Consider the following 17,775-nt stretch of genomic DNA (forward strand, 5'->3'; position numbering starts at 1 on the left):
GTGAAGTGCAGTCTGTGACATGTGAGAGCACATGTGTGAGGCAGTGAAGTGCAGTCTGTGACATGGAAGAGCACATGTGTGAGGCAGTGAAGTGCAGTCTGTGACATGTGAGAGCACATGTGTGTGAGGCAGTGAAGTGCAGTCTGTGACATGTGAGAGCACATGTGTGAAGCAGTGCAGTGTAGTCTGTAACATGTGAGAGCACATGTGTGTGAGACAGTGAAGTGCAGTCTGTGCCATGTAAGAGCACATGTGTGAGACAGTGCAGTGCAAAGCACACTTTTCTTCCCTGGAATTCCCTTTGCTAGCAGAATCATTTTGTATGGAAGTGAGCTTATTTATTCCTGAGCTGTTGATAAAGGAGGATACAGGGACCTGCTCAGTATGAAGCGCCGCACACTTTTGCTTGTTCCTTTCGGCATAAGTGGCCACACTCCATCCCCTGCCCATCCTAAGGCGCTCGGTGAACAATTCAGCTATCTATACCTAAAAGGCAAAAGGCCCTCCCTATGCTCCATTCTTTTTTCTTGGCAGGAATACTTGGAAATTTCGAACAATCTAAAAACCAGCTGACTTATGCACTTCGTACCCTTTCACCAAATGTCACGAATTCCTATTTGCAACACTAATGAACAACCACCAATTGTTTTAATTTCATTATTTCCTTCAGCTGAAAGAGTGTTCACAGAAATAGCTGAGTTTCTTTTTATAGTTATATCTGGAAAGTGTGAAGGAGTTTAGACTGAAAGAAACACAGGGGAAAAACCCCACATGATTTTTTTTCCTTCTGAATAGAATTCTGTTCACTAGGCTGCCTTCTTTATCTAGCCCTCAGCTGAAAAACTAAACTACAGGAGAGATCTCAAGACCCAGGATTTGTCTGGCTTTCCGGAGGCCGCTCAGGCATTGTCATCTCTGTGCAGGGCTGAGCTGTGCTTGCACCGTTGGAATTCTACAGACTCTTAAAAATAGCCAAAGCTCTACCACCCTAAATGGTAACAGATTCTACGAGGGCAGGTTTGAGTTTCTTCCCAGGACCTGGGCACAGCACACGGCACACGGCACACGGCACACGGCACACAACATGCTCCAACTCAAAGTTACAAGCACCATGCAGTGCGGCAGGCACAGCCTCCCCGGGAACAGGCTCACGCTCTTGCCAGTACCTGCTTTGGAACTAAAGTGGTTCCTTCTAGGTCTGAGTAAGCAAGTGATGCCTCTACGAGGGTGTTACCTTTTCTTTAGTGAGAGGGGACAGAGGTTAAACACGGGGTCCGGTGGCTGCGGCGTTAGAAGATAAAGTGAAGGAGATGTGACGTGGGTGGCCAGCAACCTGATGTGATGCAGTCAGGAGCCACAGGCAGCGAGGAGAAGGGACTGGGATCCATAAAGAGACAAGAGGAAGGACAGGAGGGGAAGAGGCCGCCAGGTCCCTGTCTGTGCAGTGTATTTCTTGGCAGCAGCTTCCACGCTCTGGAGTCCCCGACACACAGGAAACACGACAGGGATTTCCGTTACCAGAGTCATTTCCCAGACCTTGTGTGATCTTCTAGTACAGACAATCAAGGCGGAAACTAACTGGGCTTGCCGTTAGCTCATACTCTTCTACTTAACGCCTTCCCAACTTGTCAGGTGAAAACAGCCCAGTCTCCACCAAGCAGGGAACTCACCTAGCCAGCCTGCAGGTGGCGCTGTCTCCAGGGCGCCGGGGGACTCACCTATTCAGTCGGTATTGATTGTGGTACTCCCTCTCTTGCACTGCAGTGTATTCATTTTGGTACTTGAGCAGTTGCTCCCGCAGTTTGCAGACCTCCGTGGAGAAGACGCTGGGAAAGTCATCAGCTTGCTGCAGATGCACCAGCTGCTCCTGGATCTGCTCTGTGTAGAGCTTGGCGTTTTCCAGCAGCTGCACCTCAGACTCTTGTGTGCTGGGTTACAGGGGAAGACAGCACGGTGAGGACATGCGCACGTTCGGGGGCCCTCCCTTATTCCCGTGATCTGGAGTCAGTTCACGGCAGTTGTACGTGAGGCTAAGTCTCAGCACGGCATGAATGAGGCTCAAGCGACTCAGTCTCCCACCCCGCTAGCCAGAGGCAGCTGCAAGGCCTGGTCCCTGGATCCAAGGAGGGGACAAGGAGATGGATATCACACCAAAGCAACAGGATATTACCTGACTTTGAGGAAAGACCAGGACTTCCAAAGAAGGGTAAAATAAGGAGAGGAAAGTGGGCCCCTCAACTACCCCAGCAACCCAGCTTTCTTGGTGCCTTTAATTCTCTGAACATGACTGTACCAAAATCTGTTCTCCTTACTGAAATAAGACATCAAGCACTCTTCTAATGGCCATTACTAGGAAACTAGGAACATTCTCCTATAAAATTATGGGCATTAATTAATCAGCTTTTAGTCTTATCCAAGGATGGCTAGAACTAGACTTGAACATCACAGAAAAGAGGATTCCTGCAACCCTGGTTGCATTCTGTGGCCTTGTCCTTGTTCAGAGAAGTGTCTGCTACAGGCAGATCTGGATAGACAGAGAAACGGTACTGACCCATCCCCAAGAATATTCTAGAACTCCTGCATGTTACAAGCTAGTACTGCTCCAGACTCCCAGTAGACATGATTTATCTGTGTCAGACGCCTTCACATTGGAGACCCCCATCTGGAACCCACAGCCAGGCCTTTGCTGGTTGCTGTCTCTGTCTGTCTGTCTGTCTCTCTCTCTCTGTGTGTGTGTGTCCCATTACATTTCCTTACCAAGAAAAATCTCTGGGTCTCGGCTCATTTGCAGAGATGCCCCATAGACTGACCAAGTCTGTCTCTGCTGAGGCGACTGGCTCCCCCTATTTCCTCACGCTTTCCTGTGTCACGTGTTCAGTGGCATCCAGCCAAACATTTACTGGAACATCCTATGTTCCAGGAACTATGGTAGGTGCCACAGAGCAAGCACAGCAGTGTGGATGAAACACCTCCAATTTCCAGGGATGGAAACGGGAGTTATTGGCTTACGCTTCAGTGCTCGTGTATGTTAACACGCTTGTACATCTTGCCTGACCTGGGCCCCTTGTGGTGACAGCTCTCCAAAGCTGAACGGTCAGGGTTGGATGAGGTCCTAGAGCTCCTTCACACAGAGAGGAGGGCAGCACAGCACTTAGCTTCCAGTCAGAACCCAGCGTCATACATATGCTCGTGACACACAGTGTCACACAGTAGAAGAGAACTGAACTTCTAATGTAGTCATGTGGAAAACTCAGTCAATGTGAGTTCAGTAGTTTCAACCCACATCTACCTGCCTGTGGGCCCAGCAGCAAAGGGATAGTGTCTGCTTCCCCATGCTTTCCCTATGGGCTTGAGACAGAGAGGTGGGTTTTGTAATGAGTAGAGAAGGAAGTAAGGGGCCAAGAGGAGGTAAAATGTGAGGATGCAGAAGATGTCACTGCATAGTTTTGGTCCTGCACTGATAATTTGGCATTAAAGAGAAATAGCTTCAATCCCCAATGGCAAATACTAGGCTCTAGGCAAAGCTGCTGACTTAAGTTTTCTGACCTGCCATGACGTGGGCTTAGCTAAAGAGAACAGCCCGGGGCAGGAGGACGTGAGGAGAAGCACAGACGAAAGTGTCAGGAGGTCTGAGTGTGAGAGGCTGTAGAATCTATACTATGAGTGACAGCTGGGAAGGGGCTGTAAGACTGCACGTACCTCCAGGGCTCCACTGAAGCCCTCTTGTCTGAAGCACGACCAATAGGGAGTTGTCATACATATGGCTAAGCATAACACCCATGCCCTCTGCTGAGAGCTGCTCCTGGCCCTAGACACGTGCTTGCCATCTCAGAGTTCAAGAGCTAATTTCTCCAGGAGCAATTCTTTTTTTTTTTTTTTCAAATTTTCATTTTATTAATTTATTCAGTTTATAACTCAATTGTTATCCCATCACTTGTATCCTCCCGTTCCTCCCTCCCGCTTTTACTCTATTCCCCTCCCCTAGGTCTAAGACCGAGGGGGACCTCCTCTCACACTATATGGTCATAGGCTATCAAATCTCATCTTGGTAGCCTGCTTATTCTTTCTTTGAGTGCCACCAGGCCTCCCCACTAAGGGGAGGTGGCCAAATATGGAGCACCAGAGTTCACGTCAGAGTCTATCCAAAATATATAAAGAACTCAAGAAATTAAACAGGAGTAATTCTTGATGAGGGACAGAAATAGGTGGGCAAACACCCCGGATTTGTCACTTCTTGGTGGCAGAGCTGGTCTGGGTGTACACACTCAGTCAGAAAGTCTGTGAGATGGGCCCCAGCTGCCCACAGCATGAACCGCAGATGAACCCACCCATCTGGATTCCTCCTTTTCAGTCTCACTTCCCCATTCACAGTGCCTTCTGCAATCCTTTCTAACGACCCTTGGGCCCTGATCCTTGCCCCAGACACCACATCTGGAGGGAACACGAGTGAAGACAGGTCCCATTCGTTATAAGTAAGAAATACAGGGATGACGCAAGATGTCTCCTTGCTGGCAAATAGCATACCTCACCACCGTGTCGTGTAGCAGGGCGTACTTGGCTTTCAGCTCGGCCATTCTGGTTCCAGGAAGTTTGCCCATAGAGTGCAACTAGCAAAGAGAACATAGGTGCTGTTAGCCATCACTGTCCTTATGCCTATGGAGAGATAAAGGGACTTGCATGTGCCTTCCACACTCTTCCAGCTAAGCATTGGAGGGTTACATGAGCAGCGGTGTGGCACCTCATGGTCCCAGCCTGCCTCTCACGTGATCTGTGCTCTCGAACAAGTCTTCAACCCTTTCTAGGCTATGGTTTCCTTCATCCAGAAACTCAAAAAAAAAAAAAAAAAAAAAAAAAAAAATATATATATATATATATATATATATATATTCTTGTTCTAAAAAACGTTATTTCTGGGCTAGTGTGGACTACCAGGACAGCTGCTTGCAAGTTGAGAGAGGAGACTACAATCAGTGAGCAAGAGCCGAGCACGAGTCACTTCATTCTCAGAAGGGCGCTGGAGGCCAGGGTTAGGTTTTTTCCCATCTGAAACCAAAGCTTAGCAAAAGAACCCCCTCAGCCCCGCCCTAAGGTTTTAGTTAAAACCACCAGGACTTAAACTTCAGTGGTCTAGTTTAAAAAATAATCCATGGCCATGTACGTCCCTTGCCTGACATCCCTGGAGGCCAAGTTTACTGTCTACTCATGAGGTGTCGCTCGCTCTTTATGTTGTTTCTGCTAAAAAGGTTTCCGACAGAGAGATATTTAGCTAAGAAATATCAACCGTTACAGTTTTACACTGTTAAAAATCATAATGCTATCAGAAATTCTGTGATTGAATTATAGATAATTTGGTACCATATAATAATTAGGTGCCATTGAGTGGCACTAAAGATTCATGCTTTTCAACCCACCGTGTCCCTTAGTCTGTTAGGCCGAGTCACACGTCTCTCAGATGACTACAGAACCTTTTACCTGCTCCTCCCTGTTGCTCTCCCTCTCTTGGTCCCATTCAGGGATTGCATCTGGTTATCTTCCACAGTCATTCTCTTCAGAAGCTAAGCAAAGTCAGGTTATGCTGGGTGCTCAAAACCTTCAGGTATTACGTTCTAGCTTGTTTCCTATTGCTGTGATAGAACACCATGACCAAAAGCAACGTGGGGGGGAGGGTTGGGCGTGTTCCAGCTTGCACTTCCGTATCACTGCCCATCACTGGGGCGACTCAGGACAGGAACTGAAGCAGAGCAGAAACCTGGAGGCAGAAGCGGATGCAGAGGCCGTCGAGGGATGCTGCTTACTGCCTGGCTTCCAGTGGCTTGCTCAGCCTGCTTTCAAACAAAACAGCCGCCACAATGGGCTGGGCCCTCCCACCTCAATCACTAAGAAAATGACCTGGTGGCTAAGCGTGCAAATGTATGAGCCTACAGGGGCCATTTTTATTGAAACCTCCTTCCTTCTCCATGGTCTCCCTTCGGCCATCCTTTTCTCCACTCTAACCCTCTGCCATGCCTTGGTCTGAACACTGCTGTATGCAAAGCTCTTCTCTGACTTCCCAATCCTCCTGCTTCCAGAACTCTGTACTCGATAAAACACTGTGACCTGTAGTCTATTTGTGTGATTGATTTCCGTCTCTCCTAACTAGCGTGTAAGTCCCACAGGGAAGGGGCCTGGATTGCCTTGTTCTTCACTGTATTCCTCGACAAAGAGCTCCAGGCACGTCACTGGTGCTCACTAAATGTTTATGCTCGTCACAAGTGAATGGAACCACCGGCAAAACACGAGACTGTGCGCCCATACAGACAGGCTTCACGGGCTGTCTAATCCAAGCCATGATAGAAAACATTAAACACATCAGAAACCAGCTCCTTATGAAAGGGTTGGAGGTCTTTCATGAGGGCCCAGCCTGGGTTTTATAAACACACAGCCCTTGTGTTTTAAATGTGGTGAACAGACTTTTTAAGACCTTTTAGGAGACTCTTTTCTCACTACACTAAATATCTATCAAGTGTCACCTTAAATATAATATAGTTTTGATTTTACACAGCCTTGCCCCAGGGCAATGTCAACACTGATAGATACCACAAAGCTACAGGAGGAGGCTGAGAGCGCTGTCACATCAGTAGAGGCCGACCAGCAAAGGAGTAACAGGCAAATCAAGGCAGGAGGTAAGAAAGGGGCCCTCCAAGAACTGCAACGGACGCTGGCGCTCATGCCCAGACAGGTCAGGGAGCTGAAAGTCAAAGATAACCAGTGAAGTCTTGAAAGCAACAAGAAAAGCAAACAGAATTTGAATGTATCTCATTATTAACAAAGGAATCAAGTTACAACTGACTTCCACCAGAGCAGTAGAAGCCAGTGAACAGTAGAGATGACATGTTCAGAGCGATTAAAAAAACAAAGCAACACAAAACAAAACAAGGCAAAGTTCTCCACCAAACCAAAATGGAGAGAGTCGGGTGGAATAGGATGGACCTGTCTTGTATGAAATACTAAAGCAAGTTCTCCAGGCTGAAAGGACATACACTCAGACCCAACTCAAAAGCACATCAAAGAGTGAAAGTGTACCCAAGCAAACAGAAAAAACAAACAAACAAACACAGGCTCACAAAAAACTTGAACACAAATCTTTACAGGAGCATGGTTTATGGTAGTTGTAGAAGAAACAATCAGGGGTTAAGAGCGCTTGCTGCTTTTGCAAGAGGACTCGGATTCAGCTCCCAGCACCCACACCACCACACACAATAACCTGTAACTCCAGTTCCTGGAAACCTCTGTGGGCACCACAAACACACGGTGCACACAAAAACACGCAGGCAATCCTCATACACAATTTGAAGAGATCTTTAAAAAGAAACACTTGGTATGCCCATCAGTCGATGAATGAGTAGATAAACAAAATCAATATCCGCACAGTGCAGCATTATCCTACAGTTTAACGAGGAAAAGGCCTTGATAGCTGTTTCAGCAAGGATGAGCTTGCCCTCATTAAGGCCACGAAAAGCTCAGACACAAAAGACCACACTCTGTGTTCGTCTTGCACAGGCAAATCCACTCAAACCAAACAGATTAGTGTTTGTGTGGATATGGCAACCAAGAGAAGGAGCAGTGTGTAAAGAAAGAGACACAACATTTGGTTTTGGTATAATAGAAATATTCTAACATCAGAGCATGCTGATAATGCATCTCTGTATACACACTAAAATTCGCTGGAGTATATTTTTAGCTGTGTGCATTCTAACCCAATAAAACAAAAACGTAAGCGTAAATTCAAGATTCCAATATGAAAGAAAGGTGTGCAACTGGAGATATTCGAGAAATTAGTTCAGTTGAGTTAAAAATCAAGTATAAGTCAGGTGGTGGCGCACGCCTTTAATCCCAGCCCTTGGGAGGCAGAGGCAGGCAGATCTCTGTGAGTTCGAGGCCAGCCTGGGCTACAGAGTGAGTTCCAGGACAGCCAGGACTACACAGAGACACCCTGTTTCAAAAAACTGAAAACAAAACAAAATAAAAAGTATAAATTCATTACTATTCTTTTTTAAAAGCCCACCTTTGCACGTTAGCAAGGTCTAGTATCAATGCCACATTAGCAACAACTACTGCATAACACATCCACCGTGCGCTCTTTATTACCATTTCCCATCCAAAGAAGCCAGCAAATGTAAAAAAAAAAAAAAAAAAAAAAAGAAGGAAAGAAAGAAAAAGAAAAAGGAAACAAAGAAAGAAAAAGCAAGAAAGAAAAGACCAGTTTCATACCTGGTGCAGGAGGAGACACAAAGTGAAGCTGTGCTGGAGCCAGGAGGTAAGTTTTTCACAAGGAACACAAGCTGACCTTACCTTTGCGTGTGGGAATGGAGAGCCAGAAGATCCGAACAGAGATGCTGAAATGTTCCCTGGGCTCTAAGTATGCACCACTTTCCTTCTTCTCCCCGCTCTCCCTGCCTCTTTTCCTTCCCTCCCTCCCTTGTTTCTTTCCTTCCTTTCTTGTCTTCCCTCCCTCCCTTTCTTCCTTTTTCCTTCCTTCCTTTCCTGCAATGCACAGGTACTATTTTTAATTATTAAAGGCTCTTAAAACATGCTAGATGTGCTTGCTATAACCAACGGGGCACTGGAGCAGAATTCCAAGCCGAAGCATGGCAGGTCAGACCGGAGCAGCTGCCAGCCAGCTTAAAGCTCTCACAGAGCGTGGGCGTGTCTCTCCTGAGTATCTACCATACTTGGCGGCACACTGCTTGAAGTCTAGTGGCAGGTGGGCCGAGGCTGGGTGTTGGCAGGTTTTATGGCCACAGATAAAGCAGGAAGTCTGGAGAGGTTTGCCTCTTAGCCATCTTTACTATTCCCCTGGCCCTTGGTACCTTAAGAAACTCATAAAAATCTCAGTGAATAAAACATTTCATTTGTGTTTGTAGTTTCTGTATAAGTCAAAAGTTAAGTCACAGGAAGAAATAGACTTTTTTTTCTGTCTCCCCTACTGAAAACAAACCTCTTTTATGAAGTAAATAATCAAACTGTTGAAAATGTATTTGCGTCCTTAAAATTAAAGTGTCAAGGCTGAGGAGACGGCTCACTCTGTAAAGTTATTTGCACACAAATATGAAGATTTTGAGTTCGGACCATTAATCCCAGGGCTGTGGAGGCTGTGCTGGGCAGAGCCTCTGTGCTCTCTCGCTATCTGGTGTAGATGGATCACCAAGCTCTGGATTCAGGGATGCTCACACTCAGCAAAAGGTTCCTTTTCTGTGAAGGTACAGATTGATTAAGGTAGGCCATCCATGGATGGGAACTTTGAACTCAGTTCCACTGGATAAAGATGCTTTATTCGTCCATAGAATGAGATGTGGAAAAAATGGCTGTATTTTCATACTGCACAGTACAAGTGGGTACAGAAACCAAGTGTGTCATATTTTAAAAATGCAGAATCAAAGAAATACAGTATGAAGGCCAATGCTAATCTGTCAGAGAATAGACACATGAAAGGTTAAATATAATGTCAGAAGTTCACAAATATGATTTCACAATAGGGACTTGTGTTACTGAACTGCCTCGCTGGTAATTGTGACTTGAAGGAAACATTTACTCTGCAGCTAAAAGTTTAACAAGAGTTCACGATTTGTGGATGACATGGCATAGTATGAAAACAATTTCAAAAACTGAAATTTTAGGACATTCCAAGGAAAGTAACAGCTCAGTAAGATCTTGTACCAAGTGACCTTATCTGAAACGGGGTCAGCATGAGGAAACAATTAGTGTTCGTGTGGGTGTATACAGGACCCCTAGGAGTGTCCAAGGTGATCTGGCCTTTTGGACAGTATCTGCTGGTCTGGCTCCCTTTAAGAAATGCCTAACATGCTTGTGGATGCCACATGAGCTTGAAAGTGTACACCTTTCCACCCCACTGCCTCTCTTGCACACCTATTTCACTGGAGTCAACAGCATGGCCATGGGAAGTGATTTCCAAATGCACCCATGCTCTCCGTCGCACACTTCCCCACCAGATATAATTAGATCAGCCTTCAGTTTTCTCACCTGCCTGAACTCATCTTCTACAGCAACAGGCTCACTTATCACCAGAACCACCCCTCACTGAGTCCCCCTCAATATTAAACATTACCCATCTTCTTCCTCTTGGTCAAGTCCCATCTATCTCTCTGTACGGCCACATACTTTCCCATGTCTTCCTAGGCATGATGCCATCTGTCTCTCCTGAGTAATCTCTGTTTTCTTTTCATGTTGGCTCAGCATCACATACATAACACATGGACATTAGCTTGGATTTCAGATCTGCTACTTTTTTTTTTTCAGATCCGCTATTTTTAAACTATATAACATGGAATAATATTTAATCAACCTATGATTCGCTTATTTAGCTGTAAAACACAGGAAAAAATAGTCCTTGTGTCTTTGTCAACTTGACACCTGGGTAGAGAGAACCTCAACTGAAGAATTTTCCAGGATCAGACTGGCTTGTACTAAGTGATATAAGAGGGCCTAGCCCACAGTGGGTAGTGCAAATCCCTATGCAGGTGGATCTGCACTGTATAATAAAGATAGCGGAACAAGCCACTAATCAGGTTTCCATGAGTTCTGCTTCTTTTCCTGCCTCCAGGTTCCTACCTTTGATTCTTGCCTCGACTTCCTGATACGGTAGGCTGTAACCTATAAGGTGAAATAAACTCCTCCCTCCCCCAAGGCGCTTTTGGTCATGATGTTTACCACAGCAACATAAAGCAAACTGGGAAGTGCCCATCTATAAGATGACAAAGGCTGAAACTGAATGAAGCAAGATACCTCACTTAGTATTTCAGTTCACAAACCAAGGTTTGTGAAAACGGCAGCCATTTTATTGTCATGATACTCCACCCACAAATCTGTTCACTGTCCTTACACAGAAATAAACAAGGAAGCCCATCATCGCTGTTACACTTCGTGATGAACCTTCTTTTCTTCCGTTTTCATCTCTTCTGCACCCTCTCTCTACCCTCTCACCTTCTACACACTGGACACACCTCCTGTCAGCGCGGCACTGACCGGGACTTCTCGTTCTTCTGGTTGTTAAAAGACCTTTCACTTCATCTCTGTTTGTCTGTGGTTGGATCGGGACAGCACTTACTATTATTTTCTGCTCATTCACCTCTTTTTCAGTGTCTTATTTGCTAATTCTGTCCAGTGACTTCTTCATTCAGAGACTGGAGTTTGGTCTTTACAAGTCTGATTTGGGACTTTTGAAAGCTGCTGCCTCCCTTGTTACACTTGCCTCCTCCTGCCTTTTCCCCAATTATCGAAATATTTATAATAGTCACTCTAGTATCCCTGTCTACAGTTCCACTAGTGTCTCTCCCATTGGATAGTTTTTCTTGTGATAGGTAACATTTTCTTCCTTTTTTGCACTACTGGCACTTTTGGGGGTAAGGGGGATAGAATTTCATTTTTATTTCATTTTGAGAATTTTGTATACGAGCGCAATGCATTTTGTTCATATCTGCCCCTTTAACTTCTCCTATGTCTCCCCACACCCCTTTCCCACATTCTTGTCTTCTTCATATATAACCTGCTGGGTTCCATTAGTGTTGCTCACATGTACGTGGGGGAGGGCTGGCCACTGGAGCATGGCCAACTGATTAGGGAGTTTGACCTTAATGAAAATGACCCTCCCTTCCTCGGCAGCCATTGACTGACTGTAGCTCCTCGGCTAGGAGTGGTGCCTCATGAGCCTTGCCCCAGTCTGGGCTGGGATGGTGACTGGTGTGGTCTTGCGCAGGCAGTCGTGAGTGCGACATTCCTGTCACGCCCTGAAGACAGTCTCACTGCCGTCCTCTCAATACTCTGATCCTTGCAGTCTTTCTGCCACCTCTTCCTGGATGGTCCCTAAGCCTTGGGCATAGAGGCTGTGTTGCTCTTGTTTCCTTCAGGGGCCCTCACTTTAAAAGTTGGTGTTCCTCAGGATTTGGCCTTCACACTCTAGAGAACCATGACACCTGATATTATGGGCATTTCTTCTATAAATCCTGTTGAATTGTGTTTTTTCTAGCTAATTCTAGACAATGCCACACATAAATCTTCATCACTTCTCATTGAGATGCTGGGAGTAACCAACTTCCCTGGCTGTAGGTCTTATGTGCCTTGAGTCTGTCCTATGAGCTCCCAGATGACACACTTCTCATCCTGATTTAATTGGCTTCAGGACTCGGCTACCTCCCATTATACAACGTTATAACGTGCAACTCCTTCATCATCCAACAACTGTCTCCCCTTTAAACCTCTCTTGGCCATTCAGAGCCATAAAACGGTTCCTGTATTAGGTAGATTAATGATCCCACCAGGACGCCCATGTCTTAACTCCTGGAACATGTGTATTTGTTACTTTCTAGGGAAAGGAGAATTCTGTCCGCAATTAGAGTGGCCCTTGAGGGAGAGGGAGTACTGTGGGTTAATCCAAGTGAGCCTGATCTACTCATCAGAGTCTTCAGAGGCAGAGACGCTTCCCTGGGTAGGTTAGAAGGATGGAATGGAGAGAGGGTGAACAGCTTGGAAGGTATGCAGGCCTTTACTCATTGTTGCAGGCTTTGAACATGGAGGAGGGTTAGTCATGAGCCAAATGGTCTCCCTTAAAGAACATGGTCTGAGAAACAACCTGATTTTGGCCAACTGTGACCAAGTTGGACTTATGACTGTCAGATGGCAAAGTTGTGTTTAAGCCATTAAGTTTGTGATCCTTTCTTATGGTAGCAATAGAAAATCAGTACAGTTCCCAAACTGTTGGATTCTCTCATCTGTGATTTTGTCTCCCCTTTCTACTCTTAAGATATCCTGGGAGTCAAGCCAGGCACATGCCTGTAATCCTAGTACTTGGAAGGTAGAGACAGAAAGATCAGGAGTTCAAGGCCAGCCTCATCTACATGAGACCGTGTCTCAGGAAAACAATAGATAAAAAAAGTAAATAAATCAACTTCAGTGGTCATCATTTGTGGCTCCTTTCAGGTAAAACTTTCAGGCAAAATTACCTCTTTCTCACCATTATTTCTACATGTTCAGGCACACTGGCTACTATACACATTAGCCGCTGTTATTGACACCTTTCCAAGCACGTTTTAGACTGGGGACTCCTCGGTGATGGGAGGACCCTCACGGATCACCTCCTTGACATCTAGCACAGTTTGGCATCTTGCAAGTTCTCATTAATTTTGGTTAGACTGCTGTTGACTTAAGTTTCCTTAAAAACAGCAATATACTTGGGTGACCTTGGGTTCATCCACTTCCTTCTATTCCAGCTCCTCTGCCACAGAAGGCAAATGGAAGGTGGACAAATAGAGACAAGTAGTTTGACCTGAAATGGGACCAGGAAAGCAGCAACTCAAAGGACAAAACTGGCTGGCTTACCCAGGCTTCTCTCCTCCCGCTGTGGCTGGCAAGGTTCAAGGAGAAGAAGAGCCTGGACTGTGTTCACCCAGCTGTCTGCTTTCGCCTTTGGTGGCCTGCCACAGGAATGTGAGGGGGAGAACAGAAGAGACAAACAGGACCTCCCAGGCTCTAAGGTATCAAATGCGATGGACATCGAAAAATTCAGGTGCCTCGCTATATGCGTGGACTCACAGCTAAATGAGAATCATTTAAGGATGAATACACAGCAAATCAATTAAATGCATATGCATGCCAGTAAGTGCCACATCCTTTAAACACTCACAGCTGTCCTGATGAAATAGTAGTTATTTGGGATTCTAACAATCCCATTTGGACTGGACTGGAAAAGCCATTTATTTTTATTACACTTATTTCCAGGTATTTTATTACCTTTTGAATCGATTGTGAATGGAATTTTCTTCTTAATTTCACTCGTGCTAGTGTATAGAAGCTGTTTAAAGGACCCACGCCACCTCCCCGGATCCCTGCGAGGGAGGGATGGCAGCAGGGACAGTGGCAGTGAGAGGCAGGAAGTGAGACAGACAATCCAGATGCGTCCTGACAAACTTCATAGCTTGAGCCATTGACTATCAGCAAAGAACTCACGAGGTCCCACGTCATGAGAAACAGTCACATCGGGTCAGAACATAATAATCCAAGTAGAGAGAAGCCGGGGAAACAGAGAGTAAAACAAAGTCACAGAAGAGCAGGGTGGGGGAGGGTTACAACAGGAGCCCCAGGAGGAATTCTGGTTCTGTGACTCTGACCTGTCAGCTTTGAGTCCTGCACACACCAAGGCTTTCAGTCCCCCGCACCTGCAAAGGCCTCGAGTGGGCAGCGAAACCTTGCAAGAGGGCCGGTGCTGTCTTGGTTGATGAGAGCGTTAAGCAAACAAAGAACACAAAGGTGTGAAGATGTGCATGGCGGGTTGTCCAGCTCGCTTTATTGTTCTCAGATGAAGGCCACTGCACAGACTAGGGGCTGTCCTGTAAACATGGATAAAAACAGACTGTATCTCCGGATGCAGTTGCTTTCTGTGCTGTGGGAGCCTGGGTGCCTGGCTTTTAGAACCCCTTTTGTGTGCTAAGAGTACATCTTCTGCCAGCTGCCTGTCAGTCAGTGCATCCCAGCTCTAGCTGGACAGGCTCAGGTGGAGGGCAGAGATGCTCCACACAACAAAGGAAGTCTAGGTCTTCTGTTGCCCCACCCCCATCCCCATTTATTTGAAAGATGCTTTTGCCAGAGTGCACCCGCAACAGTAAGTTTGGCCTGGAAGGCAACTTGGAGTACTCCCCACTTCCCTCCCAGCAGGCAGACTGGGGTGGACAATGGCGCCTTTCTCTACTGATCACAGGCATGCTCGTTAAAAAGAACAAAAACCTCAAAGTTGCAGCTTCAACTTCTGCTTTAATACCATAAAATGGAACTTGGGGATGGAGTATGGGGACCGTGAGGTCCATTCTTGTGAATTCACTGGTAAGGAGCTTTACATCCTGGCATCATTTGGGCAACCATTAATTAAATTTATTTTCAGGTATCTTGTTCGTTTTGAATCGGCTATGAACAGAATTTTCTTCTTAATTTCAGCTTTTGTTAACTCATGCTACTGCATAGAAGCTGTTCGGTGTTGTTCACTGTATTATTTGCCACATAAGCAGGGGCCTGAACTCACAACCCCAGCATGAGGCTTTTCATGGGTTCTACAATGTTTAGATCAGACTGTATTCAGAACTTTTGCTTACTTGACATTGTGCTGAGTTTTAGAACTGCCCAACTCTACAGTTCTGAAACTGTTTAAGGGACAAGGCCTGCACATCACATACATTCTCGATGAGAGCTCCTATGCCATCATGCTGACTCCATTCGGTCAGAGGGGAAACTCTGAAGGCAGGGTTCCTGTGGCAAGAACCTTGGGCCATCTCAGACCCACAGTGCACGCTCAGCACATGTCTGCAGTCTGTTGGATGCTCAGGAGTGGTGGGGTGGCTTGAGGGGCCAAGCACAGCACTGAAGGAAGTCACAGTGTGTGGCTCTTGCTTTCCACATACACAGGTGAACTGGGCCAAATGACCATGAGGACATCACTGAGCGGGTCCAAGCCAGTCAGTCAAAGAAGCACCAAGAGCAATCTGGAAAGTATGCAAGCGTGTGTGTGTGTGTGTGTGTGTGTGTGTGTGTGTGTGTGTGTGTGTGTGTAATGTAAAAAGGCTATCAATTTGGTATTGGTTATAGATTAATTGACTGTAGAATGTATATACATCATTCAGGATGGAAGAGCCTTTGAATAAAAACTTACCAAACCGTTTGTCCTGGCAGCTTGCCCCCCAGGGAAAGTCCTTAACCCAATATGATCTTTCTCCAGGACATATGACTGTAAGTTACTTAAACAACTTCAGTAGAAAAGTGGACCAAACCAGGGAATCACAAAATGCAACAGCTGAATGTTTTGGAGTGAGGGTGGAGAACAAAAAATTTTTACTAACTCAGTGGACATTATAAAGTATTACATTTAATAAGTTAAAACTTTTACTTAGTATGAATGAGTTAGCTACCTTATAAATTTCTTTAAACACGTCAGTTAACTTGTGACCAAAGACAGATATAATCCTTGCCAATTACATAGCAGGGTACCAAGGAATGTCCCCAGAAAAGGGTGCATATTTAAAAATTAACATAGTTTTCCAGGAAATTTAGTTTCTGTGATAGAGACCTAGTTCTATAGCTTGTCTTAGCTTTTGAAAAAGCAGAGAAAACCACACCATAACACCATGAGATAACCATAGCTTTTATTTAATACAAACCTTGATAAACAAAGTAATAAAATGAATAAATAAAATTTAAATAAGACTCTAGAAACACTTCTTCAAAGACATCTGTTTCTACTTCAGTAAGTTGATTATTACAAAAGAATTGATGTGTTTTCTGGCAAACGTAAATAGGCTCGCTTCAAGGAAGTGACATATTCCCAGTTATTATGAACTGGTTATAACAGTTTAAAGATCCCCATATCTGAAACACAAAGTAAAACAGCATCTATGGCTTTCCAACTATGTAAGGCAGACCTAAGCCATGACAGAATGGTATGATTTGTGCCATAGATTGCCAAAGACCAGCAGCCAAGAGCGTAGATACACTGGAGGGTGTGTGTGTGTGTGTGTGTGTGTGTGTGTGTGTGTAGATCAGAGGATGACGTCGGTGTCTTCCTCAATTGCTCTCTACCTTATATTTTTGGGGACGGAGTCTCTCACTGAACGTGAACGTGGAGCTCATCAGTTCAGCTACATTAGCTAGCCTGTTTGTCCCTGGGGTCTTCTCGTCTCCCTCTCAAGTTCTGGGATTACAGATGATGCTCTACGCACATCCCACTTTTTTTGTAGGTGCTTAGGATCTGAACTCAGGTCCTCATGCTGTGCTACAACGACTTTACTGGCTAAGCCATTTCCTCAGCCACTGCATTTATTTTCAATGTGCACGGCATTTTTGAAAAATTGAGAAAATTGTCAACATTAAAAAAAATTTCTAGATTTTGCCATCAGAACCTGAGTTTTCAGCTGTAAGTGAACATTTTATTAAAGTTGATGACACTGGGTTCACATTCCAATATCAAACAAACAAGTGCTATTTAAGAGCTTGACTTTTGTGGGCACGAGATCCGGCTGCCTGTTTAGAAGTACAACTCCCCTTTTTATTCAACATATGTGCCACAGACTAAGTCTCAGGTCGTTTGTTTCCATCACTTGTCTTGTTTTTATAGCCCATGTAGATATTTGATATTGGGACCATCCACCCACCCACTCATCTACCTTTAAAATACCACTCAACTGATGGAAAAAACATGGCTCAGTTTCTAACACTGGCGTGCAAGCTTGGGGGAGCTGCTCCTCGTCCCTCTTGCTTATCACACCTATCTGAGGACCAGGCTACGTGACCATCACATCCCCAGGTCTCAGGTGGAACACTTTATACTTTCAGAGATCTTCTTGTTGCTTTTCTATAATTTTATGGAAAGGGTGCATAAACCTAAACCTCCTGCTCTGTTGATGAATTAAAATGTTAATAAAATTATTTATATTTAAGATATTTTCAATGTGGATTTTCCTGTTTAGTTTCAGTGGAATAAAACATACAGCATGGAACAATGAGAAAAAAAAAGCTTAAAAGGCTTGTAAAGACATTGGGAACAGATGTGTTAGCTAAATGTTGTTGGGGATGGAAAACAGGAAACATTGGATGACAGAAGAACTTTCCCCGTGAATGTTATTCTTGCAGCTAATGCTCCATTGGGTACCTTGGCTCATGGAACTTAAAGCCGGCCTGTAGCTTGTAAGGGAAGTGCGGAGCAGCGCTGAACAACTTACCCTAGCAGTTTTCATTTTAGCAGAG

The 17,775-nt window shown here is 45.2% G+C and overlaps 1 protein-coding gene across 1 annotated transcript in view; it reads right to left on the minus strand.

Annotated features, from left to right (window-relative positions):
- CCDC146 (coiled-coil domain containing 146) overlaps positions 1-17,775 on the minus strand; it is a 123,971-nt gene that overhangs the window by 42,775 nt on the left and 63,421 nt on the right. The window contains exons 3-4 of the mRNA XM_084787267.1: positions 4,525-4,607; positions 1,719-1,928 (exon numbers count right to left, since the gene is read on the minus strand). Of these exons, the coding sequence (XP_084643393.1) occupies positions 1,719-1,928; positions 4,525-4,607 (293 nt within the window). The remainder of the gene's footprint in view (positions 1-1,718; positions 1,929-4,524; positions 4,608-17,775) is intronic.

The sequence above is a fragment of the Acomys minous genome, assembly GCF_964271855.1.
Source record: "Acomys minous genome assembly, chromosome: 6".
Lineage (NCBI taxonomy): Eukaryota > Metazoa > Chordata > Mammalia > Rodentia > Muridae > Acomys > Acomys minous.